Source organism: Cariama cristata, unplaced genomic scaffold, assembly GCF_000690535.1.
Source record: "Cariama cristata isolate BGI_N322 unplaced genomic scaffold, ASM69053v1 scaffold9632, whole genome shotgun sequence".
Classification (NCBI taxonomy): Eukaryota; Metazoa; Chordata; class Aves; order Cariamiformes; family Cariamidae; genus Cariama; species Cariama cristata.
Window position 1 is genome coordinate 77,417 of NW_009604474.1, and position 16,837 is coordinate 94,253.

Here is a 16,837-nt window from a genome sequence, read left to right on the forward strand (position 1 = left end):
AATAACTAACTCTGCTTGGAAGGAAGCAGATGAAGGACTTAAACATATTCCCTGCTTGAGAAATCCTGAGTATTTCTACAGAAGCTCTCAACAGTGTACCTATAATGACAATTGTCCAAATAAAATGTATTTAATTTTGTAAGCACTGGCACAGTCAATCCGTAGCAGACTATGAAACTGTTTCTTTTGTAGAAGGAGCTGTTGCCCATTTGTTACCTATGTATCTGAGGAATAAGGAGTCATACCCAGTATAACATTAGTCATGAATTTGTCCAGATGCTCAAGCCTACCCTGGCTTGTCTTAGCTCCAAACCTCATGTCTACCCAGTTGCCTACCCACGACCGGGAACTAACCGCCTGTGTTGAACAGTCATGCAAGTCTCCCTGCTCAACTCCTGCAAATCTACTCCAAACCAGCACGCAGAACACTGGCGTAGTCAGTCTTTTACCAGGGCAGAGGAAAACATGGTAATTTTTGTGACTCACGTGATGAGTTCCTTTTTGAGATCTCTTGAATGGAGCTTGGGTTTAGGACTTGGTATGGAGACATCTCCTGGATATTTCTTTTCCTCCATGTTTTCTGGAGAGCTCACTGCATCTTTCTGAAATATTAGATGAGAATATGACAAAAGGTTTCTCTCTTCAAGGCCTCCCATATACTTAACAAATAATTTGCTGTGGCAAGAAGAGAACCTCTTAGAAAACATTAAATAAAACAGTCTTAAGAAATGATGGAGAGTGATGAAGGAAGTTTAGTACATGATAGTTTCAGGTTCTCATAGGTAGACTTTTAAAAATGTTGCAAAAGTATTTCTGAAGGCAGATGCTGGTTTAAGCTGTACACAGGGAAAATTCAGTTTTGCTTTATAATATGGTGATAAAGGCCAAAGAAAAATACACAGGGAAAATAAAAGTAGTAGTTGAATGTCTAGAGCCAAACAAGACTTCGGCAAGTATGTTCTTGCTTTTTTCTGTGCAAGTACATCACTGAGTTCTGTATACAGTTGAAGTGGGTACTATTGTACTGTGAAATACAAAATTGCAATCATAGATTAAAAAAACTGTTTTACATAAACGTAAATGTAAGTAAATGCAGAGCTTTTAAGGTCTGTAGAATGGAATGACTTGTTATCTTATTCAAAAAGCAGATTCTTGTTAAAATAAAAATCATGAGAACAACTGCTTTGAAATTTTCTTAGTAGCAGGCTGCTAAGGTTAGTTCTTGATTTCTGCTATTTGTAGATTAAAATCATCACTGCTATAGTGTTGTTTGATGGACGGTATGGACCATGAGCATGCACTCCCTTGGGAACGTAATTTGGAAATTTGGAGTCCTGAAAGGAAATTACACTTTTGTTTTCTGAAAAATCTTCTTTGATCACTTCAAAATAGCTTGGCTTATACTGTTTTGAGAATTAATGCCTTCAATTATTATTATTTTTGTGAAAGATAAGTATTTCCTTTCCGGAGGGATGCTCTGTGGATGTTGTATCATTCAACAATTCTCCAAAGCCCACAGCATCAATTATCAAATCTCTATTAATCCCTTCTGGGACTTCCTGTTGGTTTTTGTGACTCCATTCCAATATTCAGGTGGGTATCACCTAGAGATTACCGTCTGTAGGAGCAGAAACTGCTGCCCATGGTTGAGAGGAGAAGCTCCCCGCTCCTGCTAAACTCACGGGGCTGGTGCCATAGATGCTCTGAGTTTGTGCAGCTGACGAACGTGCCAGGACAGAGGGGCAGGGATGTCTGCAGAGCTGTTAACGCAGAGCGCAGGGCTGAGGAGAATCTGGACTGAAAATGGAGATTCTGCCTAACGGGACTTGTAAGCTCTGCGGGGGTGTTTCTTCTGATAAAGCTTCCATATGGTCCTCAATTCTGGCAGTTCATCTTTGCCTGTTTGGAGACTGGATCCTCAATATGACTTCCTTCTGCTTTCTGGTATTGGCTACCTACTGCCTACTGCAACTCACGCTACACATACGTATAAGAAACCATGCCATATTATTGCTATATCAATTACTACTGATTTTTGCAACCACATTTGTGGGGTTAGTTTGTTTGGGAATAATCTAATCTGCTACAAATATCGAAAGCAAAAATACATATATTCAGCTTTTCTAAACACTCAAAAAATATTGAGTAATTATTTGAAATAAAAAACCCCTCCTGATATATTTCAGGCTCTTAGAATTTTGTTTCTAAAGGAAAATTTGAGATAAGGAGTAATAGAGAAAATTAAAAGCAATGAAAGTTATTGTTAAAATGTTAGTACAGAGATAATAAATAATTCAAGGTCTTCCAAACATGCAAATTAAAATGATAAAAACTAAAGGTGGAAAAATAGATGTCAGCTTTGTTCAAGATTCAAGAAACATCAAAGACTGTTTTCCAACATTGAGTTAAATCCTGGCTGCAGAGGCGTATGGGGGGTGGTTTTGCCACTGCAATCTGCAGAATGGGGACTTGAGTTCCTGACCCTCCGTCCACGAGTTCTGACCTGCCTTTCTTATATATGTGTAAATACAACCTCCTACAGGGATCATCAGCAGTGTAAGTCACTGTAAAATCAAAAGCTCCCAAAAGAAACAACAAAATGGTGACCCTCTGTTGCCAGCTGGAAGGGATCAGATGTCAAAATAACTTCAAAAAACACAGGTAAAATGGTTTCCACTTATGTAACGTGGGTTGAAGAAGGCTGGCTTATCAATTTCCTCTCTAAGAACTAACTCTGACGGGCTACATCTGCATCACTGAACTGAGGACCAGTGCTATGCTACTAAAAATTTAGTGCATGCCTTGGCTGGATCCTGACTATGTATCAAGACCAGGCAGACATCAGCCTCTCCCACTTCTCATCAAAGGTACAACTGAGAGGAGCCTGGAGTAGAGGGTGGTGGAAAGACCACTCTGGCACTCCCCTGGATCAGACCTGTGCGAGTTATTCATCTTGTCACTGTCTGATGTGTGCTGCACAGAGAAGACTGATCAAGAATTATGTATATCAAGGCTTGACAAAATACTACAGTATTGCAGTTTGCAGTTTCATTTAATGATGTTTCACTGAATCATTTAACAAAAATAAGATTGCAAGATGAAGGTTGACATGATTACATCTACAGCCACCAGTATAACTGATACTAGAGGGTTTAGAATTGCAGTATTTTCATTTTGTACCTTTGAAATAATTAAATTTTTTTCAAATTTTAATTGTGCATTTCCTGAATTGACTTACTAAGATCTGTAATTTTTTTAAACCAATAGCTATACACACACATACATACACAAACATCTACAATTTCGTAGTAACTGCTCTTTTGAAAAAGAAAAAATCTAATAAGGGCCAAAGTGGGAATACTGTTTGTTTCCTAGTTAGCATCCCATAGTATATTTCCCAGGAATGAGGGAAACGTATAGGCATTTAAACAGGTGATTTCTTCAGCATTATCTTAGCACATTGTGGAAGACTTGGTATTGTTCAAGCAGCATGAAATCTTCAGATGTGTAGAAGTTGCAAAAGGAAGACAGTGCAAAGGGAATGTAGGCAAAGGAATACCGAAACTCTGCCTTTCTAGGACCGTACACTGGTACGTGTGGCCCAAAAGGGGTTGCGTCTGTCTGAAATGAGTAGGTCAGACCTAAAGATCAAATATGTTTTGGTCCTCTACACTTAGAACTGAGCATAGAGCATCATACCTTGGCTTGTGTGCTTCTCCAGCAATTTAGCTTTAGAGGTAGAGATAATCCTTTGGGAAAACACCTTTAACGCTTCCCAATTTTTGGTCTGTTAGGTGATGATCATCACAGCTAGTCAAGTTCAACCATATGTATAATTTTCCTTTCCCATTTGAAAGGATTTATAATTAAATGTTATTAAAATTCTGAAGAATTCCAGACTAAAAGAAAAATCAGAACCAGCCCAGTCGATCCAAACACTACTATTTTCTGCAAAGAGCATGTGTGTATTCATGCATGCACACTACAGAAAGAAAGCAAGCAATGAAACTCTATTAATGTACAGATGGAAGTTTATATTGATTTCAGCAAAGACCAGAACATAATGGTAACATGAATAACAGATAATAGCATCTGGCACTTTTAACATTTTTAAGCCCTGAAATCTTTGGAGAACTGACAGTTGAACTAACTGACAGCTCTAGTTATTTCTCGGCGCTTTCCTTTTGGAGAGATTTTGAGCTTTTTCCAAATTCAGAATTTTTTTTTTTAAGGGGGCATCTGGACAGGCTATTTTGCTGAGAGAGAGAGAGACAATATTTTCTGGAAATTACCACCAAAATTAAGCAACTGTTGTGCATATGAACCAGATAACAATGAATTAGAAATAGATATAATCAGTCATTTTCTTTGCATGAGAATAACTGCCAGTCTTCGATTTGAAAACAGAGCCTCTGGCCCTAAGATCACTGGACATGTCAACGCTCCCTGGGATGGCAAAAGCTCACAGCAGAGGTCTGGGGCCAGGTCCTCGATTAAGGACAAACTGCACCATGTCACATCACCGAGTGCAAGGGGCAAGAGTGCCTGAACGGGGCCCTTCATGTTCTGTCGGGTAGTCCACTGATGCCTCCAGTTCCCTGTACTGGTAAGGGACAGGGAAACAGCCAGTCACCCATCACGGCCTTCCAAAAGTCGAGTAGGGATTGAGGGGGACGAAGAGGTGCTCCTGCCATGGCTTTTTTGCTGAGCTGCGGTGGCAGCAGGGAGGAGGAGCCGCAGAACAGGTCCCCTGCCAAGTCTGCGACAGGGATTGATCCCCTGCAGCAAGGCGGTTCTCTCAAAGCTGGATGTGCTTGCTCATTATGCGGCATGAATGGGGAAGAGCCTGAGCCCTCAGCCTAGTGCCTCGTGTCAAACCCACTCCAAAACCCTGACGCAGGGATCGTGCTCTCATCACTGAGATAAGGAGAGTCATCAGCCCCACAGAGGTGACCGCAAAGGGCTCTTCAAGACAACCCAGCCTCCAAGAAATGATGCTCCGAGGTGCAAGCTGTTTTAGCAGTCACGTTACGACAGCCTACCCAGTGCTGACAGATTTTTTTTTTTTCTTCACCGGACTGAATTATCTTTTATTTCCAGGTATTTTTGGAGTTGGGAGGCCTGGATCCCATCACCTCTGCCCTAAATAGATTTAGCCCTCTCTATGTCTTCTTGAAGTGCCAGTTTTGATATTTGAACAAAACATAATTTTGTAATAAATATGAAGTTCAAACACTATTATTTGATATATAAAACTAACTAGGGAGGAAAAGTGCCTGAAGCTGCACAAAACCTCCAAATCGGAACATCTTTTAGTCTGTTTCAGAAAGCTATCACTTAGGCTTGTCGATATGAATTATAAAGATTTTATCTAACTATCCTTCAAAGGTGCTGGTGGTCCCTTCCTGATTTAAGAAAAATGCAAGCAATCCATATTCTGACAGCCAGGCTCAAGAGATAAAAATAAAACCAAACAACAAAATAGAAGAATAAGAAAGAATGAACTCAGGAGACTATACTGCCTTGTTGCCAAGATAGGATAAACAGATATGAAAGAGCAAAACAGAAACAAAACCAAAATCAAGACAACTATCAAGTTTGAAGTAACAGTCTAGAAGATCAGCCATAAAAGTTGGAAAGTTACTAAATAAAAGTATTTGCTAAAATTTTAGTTGCTCATCTTTGTTCCTGCAACTGCATTTTCAAGTTTGGGCTTTTACATTTCCTAGGAAAGGTTGAAAAGGGAAGACGTATCTGCATACGCATCTAGTTTTTCTATGCTGATTCTTTATTAGATAAAAAATATCACAATTGGTGGAAATTATGTACATACCCTCTTGTGCTACTTATTGTAATCAAAACTTTCAGGAATTCCTAAGAAATTTGTATTTCTGAATTTGTGCTCTCAGACTGTCTTCTGGACCACTGGACTCACTAGTGAGATCTAAGACTCACTGGCAGAGATTTCTTGAAGTGTGTTAAATGTAAAATAAAAGGTTTTCCACTGAAAAAATATTGCAGGCAAGGTTCTAAGCATGTGTTTAAATGCTTAGATAATGAGTTATCTAGGATTATAAAGAGTTGGTGTGGAAAAATTACTTTTTGTTTCAGCATGAAAACAACTGCCTTAGTTTGGTTTTGTGGTGGTTTTTTTTGTTGTTGTTTTGTGTTTGTTTGTTTGGTTTTTTTCCCCTGAGTGATCCCTAGGCCATTTGGGTGTATGTGCTACAGGATTGAGCCATTAGGAACAAAATTTAAAAAACAGTCTCTAATGGTGGATACCTTTGATTTCCTTATCTTAGAGACTTATTCACCAGTAGGCTCTGAGAGCAAGATTTTTCAAAGTGAATAGTGATTTTTTATGCCACATCCCAGAGAGCATTCAAGCCAGATCAATGTTCACAAACCTCTGGAAACTGATTGCCTTTAAAATGCACTAGATTGGTCATCCCAAAGACCATCATATGGCCACTCATCCAAGGGAAAAATTCACTCAGAAACTGAAAAAATACCTCTTTTTCTTCTTCTTTCCTGCCATGGGTCTTGCTGTAGTTGATTGGTGTATCCCAGCCTTCCTGTTCACAAAGAGCCTGGTAGAAGGCTGCATTTACCAGGATGCTGCTTGTTTTGAAAGGAGAAGAGGAAGGAGTAGGAAGTGCTGTGCTGGAAGAAGTGAGAGGCATAACTTTGTCTTGGCCTCGGTTCTTTTTCATGCTCAAATCCAGAGTGCCGTTTTCATCCACTTCTATCTCAGCTCCCTGACATGCAACGGGAAACAGAGACATGTTTAGATATGGACATGGTGAGGCTGCAACATAACCATGTGGTGCTTTTAAAGGATAAATATAAATGCACGCTTTTATTTAAATTTATCTGAATCTAAAACCAGCTTTTCGATTTATATCAGTTAATGTCCAACTCTTAGGCAGACTTAAGAGTAGCTTCAGTAATGGTATCCCTGCATCTCAGCTTAAACATAGTAAGTAGAATTTAAATAAGATGCTTCTAAACCATAACCTATACAGCCTAAATCTAGTTTTATTTAAAAAAAGTTTAGCTTTAAATCTTCTTGATCTTTTCACTCTTACAGAGAACTATGACCCCAATTCACAGTTAAAAGCATTAATGCATTGTTTAGGTCATCAACAGCATTACTATTACATATCATCCCTTCCCCCCACACCCCAGAAACATTACAACATCTGCATCAAGGGGGAAGGAAGGAGGGGGGAAGAAATATGCCTAAAAGTGGCACAGCAGGAGAAATTTTCACTAGGGTTTTGTACGTCACTCAAAATAACATATCACCTTAATCATAGTTTGACTAGACCACTAAGGCACAGGTCTGCACTGACACCACTAGACTGGGAGCCACAGGAGGATCTTCAGGAGGTTCTCCCTGATGGAGACCTTCAGCATGAGTTAACAAAGCCTTTGCTACTAGGAAGTACAGCAAAGAGCTGTCTCTTAGTGCAGGGGCATGTGCAGTTTGGAGAGAGACCCAACTTCTCCTAGGCTGGAAGAAGCTCTCAAGAAGGGGCAACGGCTGCTCAACTGTGCAAGAACCAGGTGAGGAAAGCTCACTGTTCTGCCTTACCCTGCCTGATCACAGAAAAAGAGTACAAACTCCTCTTCTTGGAATCATAAAAAGCTCCAGGAAGGGCAACTTACTAATGGAAGCAACAAAAAATTTCCCCTCATGCTCAATATGTAACACTGCACATCGACATATTGCGTATATTGGGATGAGTATAAGACTAGTCCTTGCTATTGCCAACAATTACTGAGGTCAAGCAGGGAAAGAGGTGAAAGAGGTGGCTTCTGGAGGAGCGCTTGGTAGTCTAGTTCTGTGAGTTGCCCTGAATAAGGCGGAAACCATTCAAAGACTAGAGAGATAAATGACGACGTCATAGATCTACACATGCAGAATGCTGTAATTAACACTACTCTTTGTCTTCCTGTTATTGTCATCACTACTGTTTTTTATTTGTGTCACCACAAAGCTCAGGTACCACTTGGGAATTTGGGGCTAGATATGTTAGGTGCTGTATAACTGTAGGAGGCAGTCATACAAACCCAGAATGAGACCTCCTACCTTGAGTAATATAAAAGTAAACCTGGAGTGTAAGCGAATCACCTGAATGCTCTGTGGTAAATTGCAGAGACAAGTATGTCCAAGGGACAAGTTTTTCCACCTTTCTTGGACCTCTTTCTTAGGAAGAGATGAGACACTGGCAGAAAGATTCCCTTTCTCTTTCTTCTCATTAACTATTGCTGGAGCTTGATAATTAGTCAACAATTTAGTCATTAAAGATAGGGCAGTGAAACTTATCCTTGCTTGAGGATCTTAAAAACCATTGTGGTGAAACAGGAAATTCTTTCCATGTGCTGAAAACGTGACATGGCCACCCCGGTCGGACTGAAGGCACAAGCTTCCTTCACACAGCCTTGTCTTCTACCACTGCCAGTGGTCATTCATCTAAAGGTAAAATGTGTCTGATGAAATCTTTTTAATCAGAAGGATAACGTTGGTCAAAGATGAAAATTTAGGGCCCAACAATCTCTCCTCACTCAGACAGCCTGACTCCAATTTGGGTCCGTGGGCCTGAGCCAGATGCCCACCTAGGCTGCGGCACTACCAAGCCATCTGCTTGCCCCTGGTTCAGAAACTCAGGCACCTCTTATCTTTGCTCCTCCTGCATAGCAAAGTTCACGTTTTCAATCATACAGCTTAAAGAGAGAGATGTTTTATTATATTTATGGGAAGTAAATACACTTCTAATATGTTCATACTAAGACGCTTTGGTTATATCTTTCTGCCCCTTTTTAGTAAATAGTTTAATCTCCTGTGATAGTTTTAAGCCCTGAATTTGACAGTGCAGCTTATCCTGGATAATAACTTAGTAACCACAACATCTTATGCCATCTGTATAATATCAAATACATTTTTATACCAGCATTAATAAACCTTAGTTATGAAAATCCAAGATATTAACTATATCAGTGCCAAGTGCACACTCCAGGATCTGACAATATAGCTCTGCCGTGATCGCCCCAGTGTTTTTTGGCTTCATAGTTGATATGTAACTATAGCAATGAAACAGAGCTACAGTAATCAAGTTTAATGACCAATGTAAAGTAAAATGCTAAATATTGTAGTTGCTGACATTTTTCATAATAAAAAAACTTGGGTTAAGTCTGCACAACCAACATTCACATAAAATTCCAGACCTCTGTGACAGATGGCTTAGGAAAGGAAGCCATGTGACTGGGCTGCAGTAGTTTTATAGTGCAAAACCCATAAATAGTGCAGATTCTCTGTCACTGACAAAATATCAACTACTCAGAAGGCAACAACGACAACAAAAAGGACCAAAACCAATCAAGGTCCCCTCCTCGATCAAACTGGACATAGAAAAATATCAGGAAATGTGTTGTCTCTGAGAAATAGATGCCATTAGCCACCACAAAGAGCTCTGGCTGACAAGCAGAACATTTACCAATGTGGATATTTAAAGCTTCCTCAGCACTTTCCTGAAATTCACATAGAAGTTGGGTTGTCCAACACGTACCTAATTCTGATCAGGGAAGGCTGGGTTGTGTGTTTGTGAAGTAGCGTACAGATGGGGTTTAAGTGAGCTCACAGATGCACACAACAATTAAATATAGTCAGGGAAAAAATATCCCCTTTTGCCCATCACAGGATGGATCACACGTTTACAGCATGGCTTTTTATTCAGAACAGTATAAAAGAGCTATCACTTTGTTGTCTTCATAGCAAACTCCAAATGGCAGGGTAAAAAAGAGAGGACAGTCAGAAATACTGCTCCAGTTTTCATTCCTACTCTCATCCCACCCTCCTCTCAATATGTCCCCTTTGCTTGTTTTACCACGTTTATTTTTACATTAATTTTAAAATGGAACTAAAAAGACAAAAATGGCAAATGGCAAGAAAAGCTGGAGCAGTGCTATGACATGCTGACAGAAAATGGCACTTACTATGCTTAGCTCAGACATGTAAAGGCTGTGTTCTCCTCAGTGGAGGCAAGATCTTATTACTGTCGACTCTAGTGTATGTGTGAACAGGCCTATATTTATCCATTTATCATGACATATTTAAAATATAGCTATCAAAACAATGTAAACTGTTCTGATTCTTCCTTTAAAATGTAAGCAAAATAAAGATGCAAATGTATCTTATTACTTCCTAACTTATATTAGTTTGCAGCTGTGTAAATCTTTGGAGCCTGATTTTGATCTTATTTACATTTACATTTAGCCTGGTGTAAACCGTGAAAAAATCCGCTAAAGCAATGAAGAAAAAAATCAATGAAGGTGAGAGGATCCACACAACAATTAAATTCAGGTTACGCCTTGTCTCCTTCTACGTCAGTGGCAGTGTAATCACCCCGACAGGTTTTACAAGCAGCTGGGAAAAGGATTCCAGAATGAAAAATGAGAGAAAAATGACTGAAGGATATTTTCTTTATCCCAGGGTCTGTTCAGTGAAAAGATAAGGTACAAGGAGTACTCTGAATATCTGTCTAAAATAAAGGCTAATATAAATATGTAAACCGAAAAATGGTCTCTGTCCTCTTCAAGTGCTTTGTACTTTAAAGTAAAGCTTTTTCAGCCTCCTTTACTTTATGACATAAATATTACAGAATATTTTCCAGCACATCATTAAGTCTTATCCTTAGAACTGAACTACATCAGCTAGGACAACAAAGGATGTTGTTTTTTGTGACAAATTACTCCTTCATTTTTTCATATGCTTTTGGTCCATCTGATCACTCACAACATTTAATACTCCGCAGTGTGTCTCCAGTAACGATTACAAGTTAAGCTTTATCTCATAGCTGGATCAGAAAGAGCGAATTATTGTGTCTGCATGAATCTTATTTCCAACCTGTGACCTTAGGGAGATTGCATCATTACATATAAGGGGTTTTATGTATTCTTTGGTTGGCATCAGCCGTGCAACTTAATACTAAAGTAAGTCCAAAGAAACAACATTATCAATGATTTTGCATTCTCACTAGCAGTTCAGTCTGGTTTGGGAAGCTCAAAAGAGCTCTTCCCTTCTGATATTGCAAGTAACTCTGAAACTAGTATCTTGCCATGTGTATGAATACTGTTCTTAATGCAACTCCATCCAAAGGAGTACAATCTTTTCGATTCCGAGCCGGTACAAATACATGCACCTGGTCCTCACTTCTTCAGACTTAAATTTAGGCAACTGAGTTCTTCTGAAGCAAATTAAAAATACTAATTTGGGTCATAATAAGAAAACTTGCAACTGCCCAGCAACTTCTGAGACAAAAATGAAGTCACAATTTCAGCCCAGAGCAATTCACAAATTAAAAAAGCTGGCCAAGAATGTACCCAAGGAACGATATGCACAGCGGTATAACAGGATGGTACCTAGTGATACCCTTGGCTGATTTTTCATCCTGTGTTTAGGCTTTAAGATATTTGGAGTAAAGAACTGCCTGACAAACATGCTGAGTACTAACTACATTGTTAACGTAATTGATGTAATTATCACCATCATCAATATCCAAGAATGGAGAGATGACATAATTTTGTTCAAAACCAGAATTGGAACTTCAAATGTTTTTAGCAAGTGTCATTTTTTGTTTTCTTTCAAGGCATAGTGCGCATATGCCATTTTTTCTAAACAGGTGGGAAAAACACCAAAACAGTCAACAAAATGTTTGGCAAGCAATAGTGATGCAGATAAACTGTATTGCTTGCAGCTACCTCTGTGAGATGTGAATGTGGTGAGGGTTGTAAACAGGGAAGATCCCTGGATGCCATGATGATGCAGACTCTTGCACTGTGCAGTCTAAGCCTTCTAGGGCTGTCCTTCTGTTGGCTTCAATGGGAGTTGAATGAAGCTACATAAACTGCAAATGAAATGCAACCAGGAGACTGGTTTGGGGTACTGACCGCATGAGAATCGGCTGATCAGGGTTGTATTCAGTGAGCAGTTTACTACAGTCCCAGGTGGAGGTTGAATGGCTCAGACAATGTAACAGTAATGTGGTATTAATTATGTTTGAACACAGTATCATCAGAGTACCTGATGGTCTATTTTGTATGCAGCTGATAGATAATTCACAGAGAAAGCTTAGGATCCATTTTGTTGCTCATTTCAGAATAAACTTATTCTTTAAATTGCTTAATTTATAAATTCACAATTTTAATCTTGAGACATTTGGCAGATCACCTTTGTAAATTAGATCTCTTTGGAAGTTTTGCTTACCAGTGGTTATGTTAATCTGTAATCTGATTTCTCTACCCTTGCTACTCTTCTCTTCCTTTTTTTGGCTTAGACTCTCCCTTTTGAACTGATATGTAGAGAATGTGAGATATATATTTGAAAATCCATTAAATTAATGAAATTTGGAACTGTGCTGTAAAAAACATTTACTGTTTCATTTAAGCGTTATATATATTTACAGAAAAGTGGTAAACATTCAAGGTAAAACACCCAACTCTTACTAAGGAATGGACAACGCTGTGGAGATCAAGAAATAAAATTTGAGAGACAGAAAGAGAAAACAATTACTTCAGGAATACGCTTGTGCTAAAAAATGTACTGATGTTTTCCCCACCTGTTTAAGCAAGGCAACCTATGCATGCCTTGAGCAAATACGAGAAAATGACACTTGCCTGAAATGTTTGAAGTTCAAGTTCTGCTTTTAAAACTTAGAAGCACAATATTTTTACAGCTCTGACAATTGTGTAACTTGCAAAGGATTTTCAGCAAGTCCAGGAAATCCTCTGCAGTCCCACATGTCCTTGCTCTACCACCACACTACCTCCCATCTGCAAAATGTCATGGCTGGGACTGCTGGGAGGCTGCCTGATGCTCATAGAAGAGCAAACACCTTTACAAGTCAGGAGCTTTGATCTGCTAAAGTATGGACGATGCTAATCAGGTTTTCTTAGGCAAAGGAACAAAGGAATGTAGCAAGGGGCAAGGCTGAGAGGTCTGATACTATGGGGCTGTGAACACAGCCATCCCACACAGGTATTTTCAGGCCTGGTGAATGTGCGTGCTATCAAGAGTAGAAAAAGGAAATCATCAACTCTGTAGTCATCTGTTAATGCTGCATTATCTGAGCCCAAACACTAATAAAGTCTCAAGAGGTGTTTTTTATCATCTGAAAATTTGTAAAATATTCTAGCAGTTAAACATTTACCTTTGTGGCCAATACCAGTCACAAAACAATTCAGAAACATTGACAAACAGATAGTACTCTCTTTAAAAAAGGCCTTATTTTTTGCTTCGTAATTTAAAATAAGAAAGCATCTTCATTGAAGAGAGTCTGGTGATTTGTTTCCATAATTTTCTGTTTGAATCCTGTGTGATAAAAGTAGTAAATAGCCAAACCCAAATAAAAGTGGGTTTTGTGTGGTTTTGGCCACCAAATCTGTTTGGGGCTTACTTGCCTGTGCTCTGGCCAGAAGCTAATTCTGATTCTTCTGTCTGATGTTTTGTAGCAGTATGCCCTCCAGAAAGTCTGGCAAAAGTGGAGGCAGGCAGATAGCAAGGTATGCAGGTGATTTTCTTTTAGGCTGGATTCCTGGCTGTGAAAAAGGAGTAAGCTATGTGCCCCAAGTGTCCTTCCATATCGTTACTATTATGTTCACTTCCATTCAAACCTTCCCCATGATTTGGCAACTGTGAAGCAGGTACGGAAGAGAAAATCTTTGGGTTATGCCTGGTCCCTTTATTGCTCTTCTCTGGCAAGAAAGGTCTATTGCTGAGGTCAGCCAAAGGCTGCGGCAGCAATTCAATCCAGCCATTGGCGTCAGTTTCCATTTCCCTGCTAGAAGAAGTCTCCATTGAAGACTGGTAGAAGGAGCTTTTTGCAGCAAGTATCAGGGATGGATCTGTCATCTGGGAAAGGTTCTGTGAGCAATCTTTGGGGCAGACAATGTCTGAGTTACAGGAGATACATGTGGACAAACTCTAAAATGTCTACCCCGTGGCATCTCCCAACATCGGTTTCAAGATCCAAGTCTTCACAAATAGAAATCAAAGGCAGTAAAGTAGGAGATACGACTCTGCAAACGTGCAATACCTAGTAAGGTGTTGCGCTGGTGGTGAAATTAATGGTTCCACTCAAAGAATAATAGCTAATCTCTTAGAGATGGCGAATGAAGGCCCAACTAAATTGTAGACAAACAGCTGTGGAAGCCACCTCTAGCCAGACTGAGCCTGGTGCTAAAATAGGCAAGGTAGAGTGACACTGACTTGCAGAGAAATAGGTCATCTGCCTTTTGGACCATACATCCTGACTCAGAGTCCCACAGCAGAAACACACCTGCTACTCTGCGTTTTGATAAATACACCTCTTTTCACTCCCCAGTGATTTCTTCTCAAGTTCTTGGAATGGCACCCTCTCATCTACACAGATCTTTCAAAAGTTTCATTGCAGTGTAGCATGTGTGACCTTAATACAAATAATAAACAACAGTGCTTCCACAACCACGGTCATCAGAAGAAAATCTTGTCTGTTTTCATCAGCAATATAATCCTATGTAATGGCACAGGAAATAAGACTCATAACTCACACAGTACCATTTGCAAATCATAAAGATCTGTGAGGAAACGCAGAGCAGAAACCGAAATATGAAAGCCACACAAACATCTATGATATTAGGCAGCTTTCCATTATGACAGACTTGCCCAAATTATCTGTCTCCAAACACTGTGGGCCTGATTCTCCTCTCTTGCCAGCAGAAAGGAGAATTTTACCAAAGTCAGTTGTTATTTCCCTCCCAACACCTTGTCAATCTGTCATGAGCTCCAAACACAACAGACTCAATAGGTGTAGTTCTGTTCCATTGCTAGCAAAATATCACCTTGATTAATCACATGATTCTTTTTTTTTTTTTTAAATCAGCCTCCAAAATGATCTCTTATGGCAGGTTTCAGAGTGAGGAAAATTCCCTCTTTAAACAGATCTAACTCATTATGTACCACAGATTGTTGCTGGATTTCAAATAACCTTTTTTTTTTTCCTCCCACAAAACTCCCCCCTCATATTTAGGGCTCAATTATGAAAAGAATTAACAATATAATTCCTTCTATTTATTTATTTTTATCAGAACTGGTCACTACATTACTGATTTTTTTCTCTGTCTCTCTTCAAAAGAGCATGCAAACAGAAGCCTCCTTTTTGGCGATTTAATGCAGTCGCTAACATGAAAGACAGTTTATTCACACAGTTCAGTAGCTAGCACACCCTCCAGGTTCTTGGACTACCCTACCTTGGCAGACAGACTCTGTGGTTTGTTGGAGAGGATCTCTGCTGCTTCCCTGCAGCGGGTGGAAAGGTTCAGGATAGCAGCAGCTGCTGCTATGTGGGTGTCTTCACTACATTGACCGTAGCTATAAGAGTTGGCATGGCAAGGGCTCTGTGTGTGGGCGCTAGCACTAGGCAGTCGATTAGAAAATTTCACTGGATTTGAAAAATGCTTTGCTGTTGAAGAGAGATTTGATTAGCAATTGCACGTATGAGATTTTTCCCATTAAATAGTTTTGTTTGTTAGACTACAATTTCATACATTAAAATATTCAAAGAATACATTTAAAACAATCCATTTTCTATTGGCAGTAAGGGTTTGCTGTAAAAACGTCTTCAGAAACATGATAATTTAATTTTTACCTGACAAATACACATCTTTCAACAAAACATCTGAGACTTTAACTCAGATTTTACTCATTTTTTACTCAGGCACTTAAAGCAATGATGTCCAAGGAAAGACTGAACAAGCGTTAGTGTGTTATGTGTCGTGACCTGACGACAGTGGCACACAAATGCAATTGTAAATGCTTCCCTATAAAGGCTTCCTCTTCGAGCTCTATTGCATAAAAAACCAACAGTGACTTGTCCAGTCTTAGCTAAAACAACACTGCTTACCCTGCTTAAATGAATAAGTATGTTATTTAAAGGGCTTTGCTCATGTGAGTAAGGAGAAAAAGTCCAGCCTTTGGAACAAACCAGAGCAATCAGATAAGAACTTTACCTGTTAGGAATATTCAGTCCTGATTTTGCGGAATTTTTTAGAAATTTAATTCTACCCTTCAATCAATTTGAAAAAATAATGACAATGTACATTCGAAATAAAACTGATCTTGGCTCACTGTCTTACGTTGGACTAATACACAGATGTATTAGACACAAAGAGGTTAGCTGAGAATGAAAATCTAACAGGTGAACAGAAAAGCACTTTCACAGACCAAAGTGGTGTGTGTGTGGTTTGTTGTTTTCTGCTGCATCAGCAGCACTTACTCTAAAACAGGTAGAAAGAACTGTGCTCTCTGTTCTGGATTTTGGAGCTTGAGATTTCATTAACTGTTGCAGAGAAAACACAGCACCATGATTTCAGCTCTTAGGAAGCAATAATCACTTCTTTTGTCTGCAGCTCTCACAGTATCCTAACAAAGATAAACTAAGCAAAATCCAATTTCTCAGCCTACATCCAGATACACCAACAACATTTCTGCGTATGGCCATCTGCTTGCTCTGCAAAGATCTGAGCCCCAAAGCTCTGGATCCCTTTGGACGTAGAGCTTTGGCTGAGTGCATTTGAATGCTAAGACCTACACAAAACATTGAAGAACTCATCTTTCTTCAAACTTGGGATGCTCTAAGAGAAATGCTCCTTTGTGTGCACTGACTGTAGCTGAATACCATATTCAGTTTTTCTGAGTACTGGAGGCATCTCAGTAGAGCAATACACAAAAGCCTCATGATTCACTTCTCCCTTTCTCCAGTGCAAATGAAAAAGGATTTATCTTCTCTGCTGTAAAACT

The 16,837-nt window shown here is 39.4% G+C and overlaps 1 protein-coding gene across 1 annotated transcript in view; it reads right to left on the reverse strand.

Annotated features, from left to right (window-relative positions):
• The window catches only part of ST18 (suppression of tumorigenicity 18, zinc finger), a gene marked incomplete at its 5' end in the record, with an annotated part of 74,720 nt that overhangs the window by 17,139 nt on the left and 40,744 nt on the right, over nt 1–16,837 (reverse strand). The window contains 3 exons of the mRNA XM_009695640.1: nt 487–602; nt 6,513–6,758; nt 15,289–15,500. Coding sequence (XP_009693942.1) covers nt 487–602; nt 6,513–6,758; nt 15,289–15,500 — 574 coding nt within the window. The remainder of the gene's footprint in view (nt 1–486; nt 603–6,512; nt 6,759–15,288; nt 15,501–16,837) is intronic.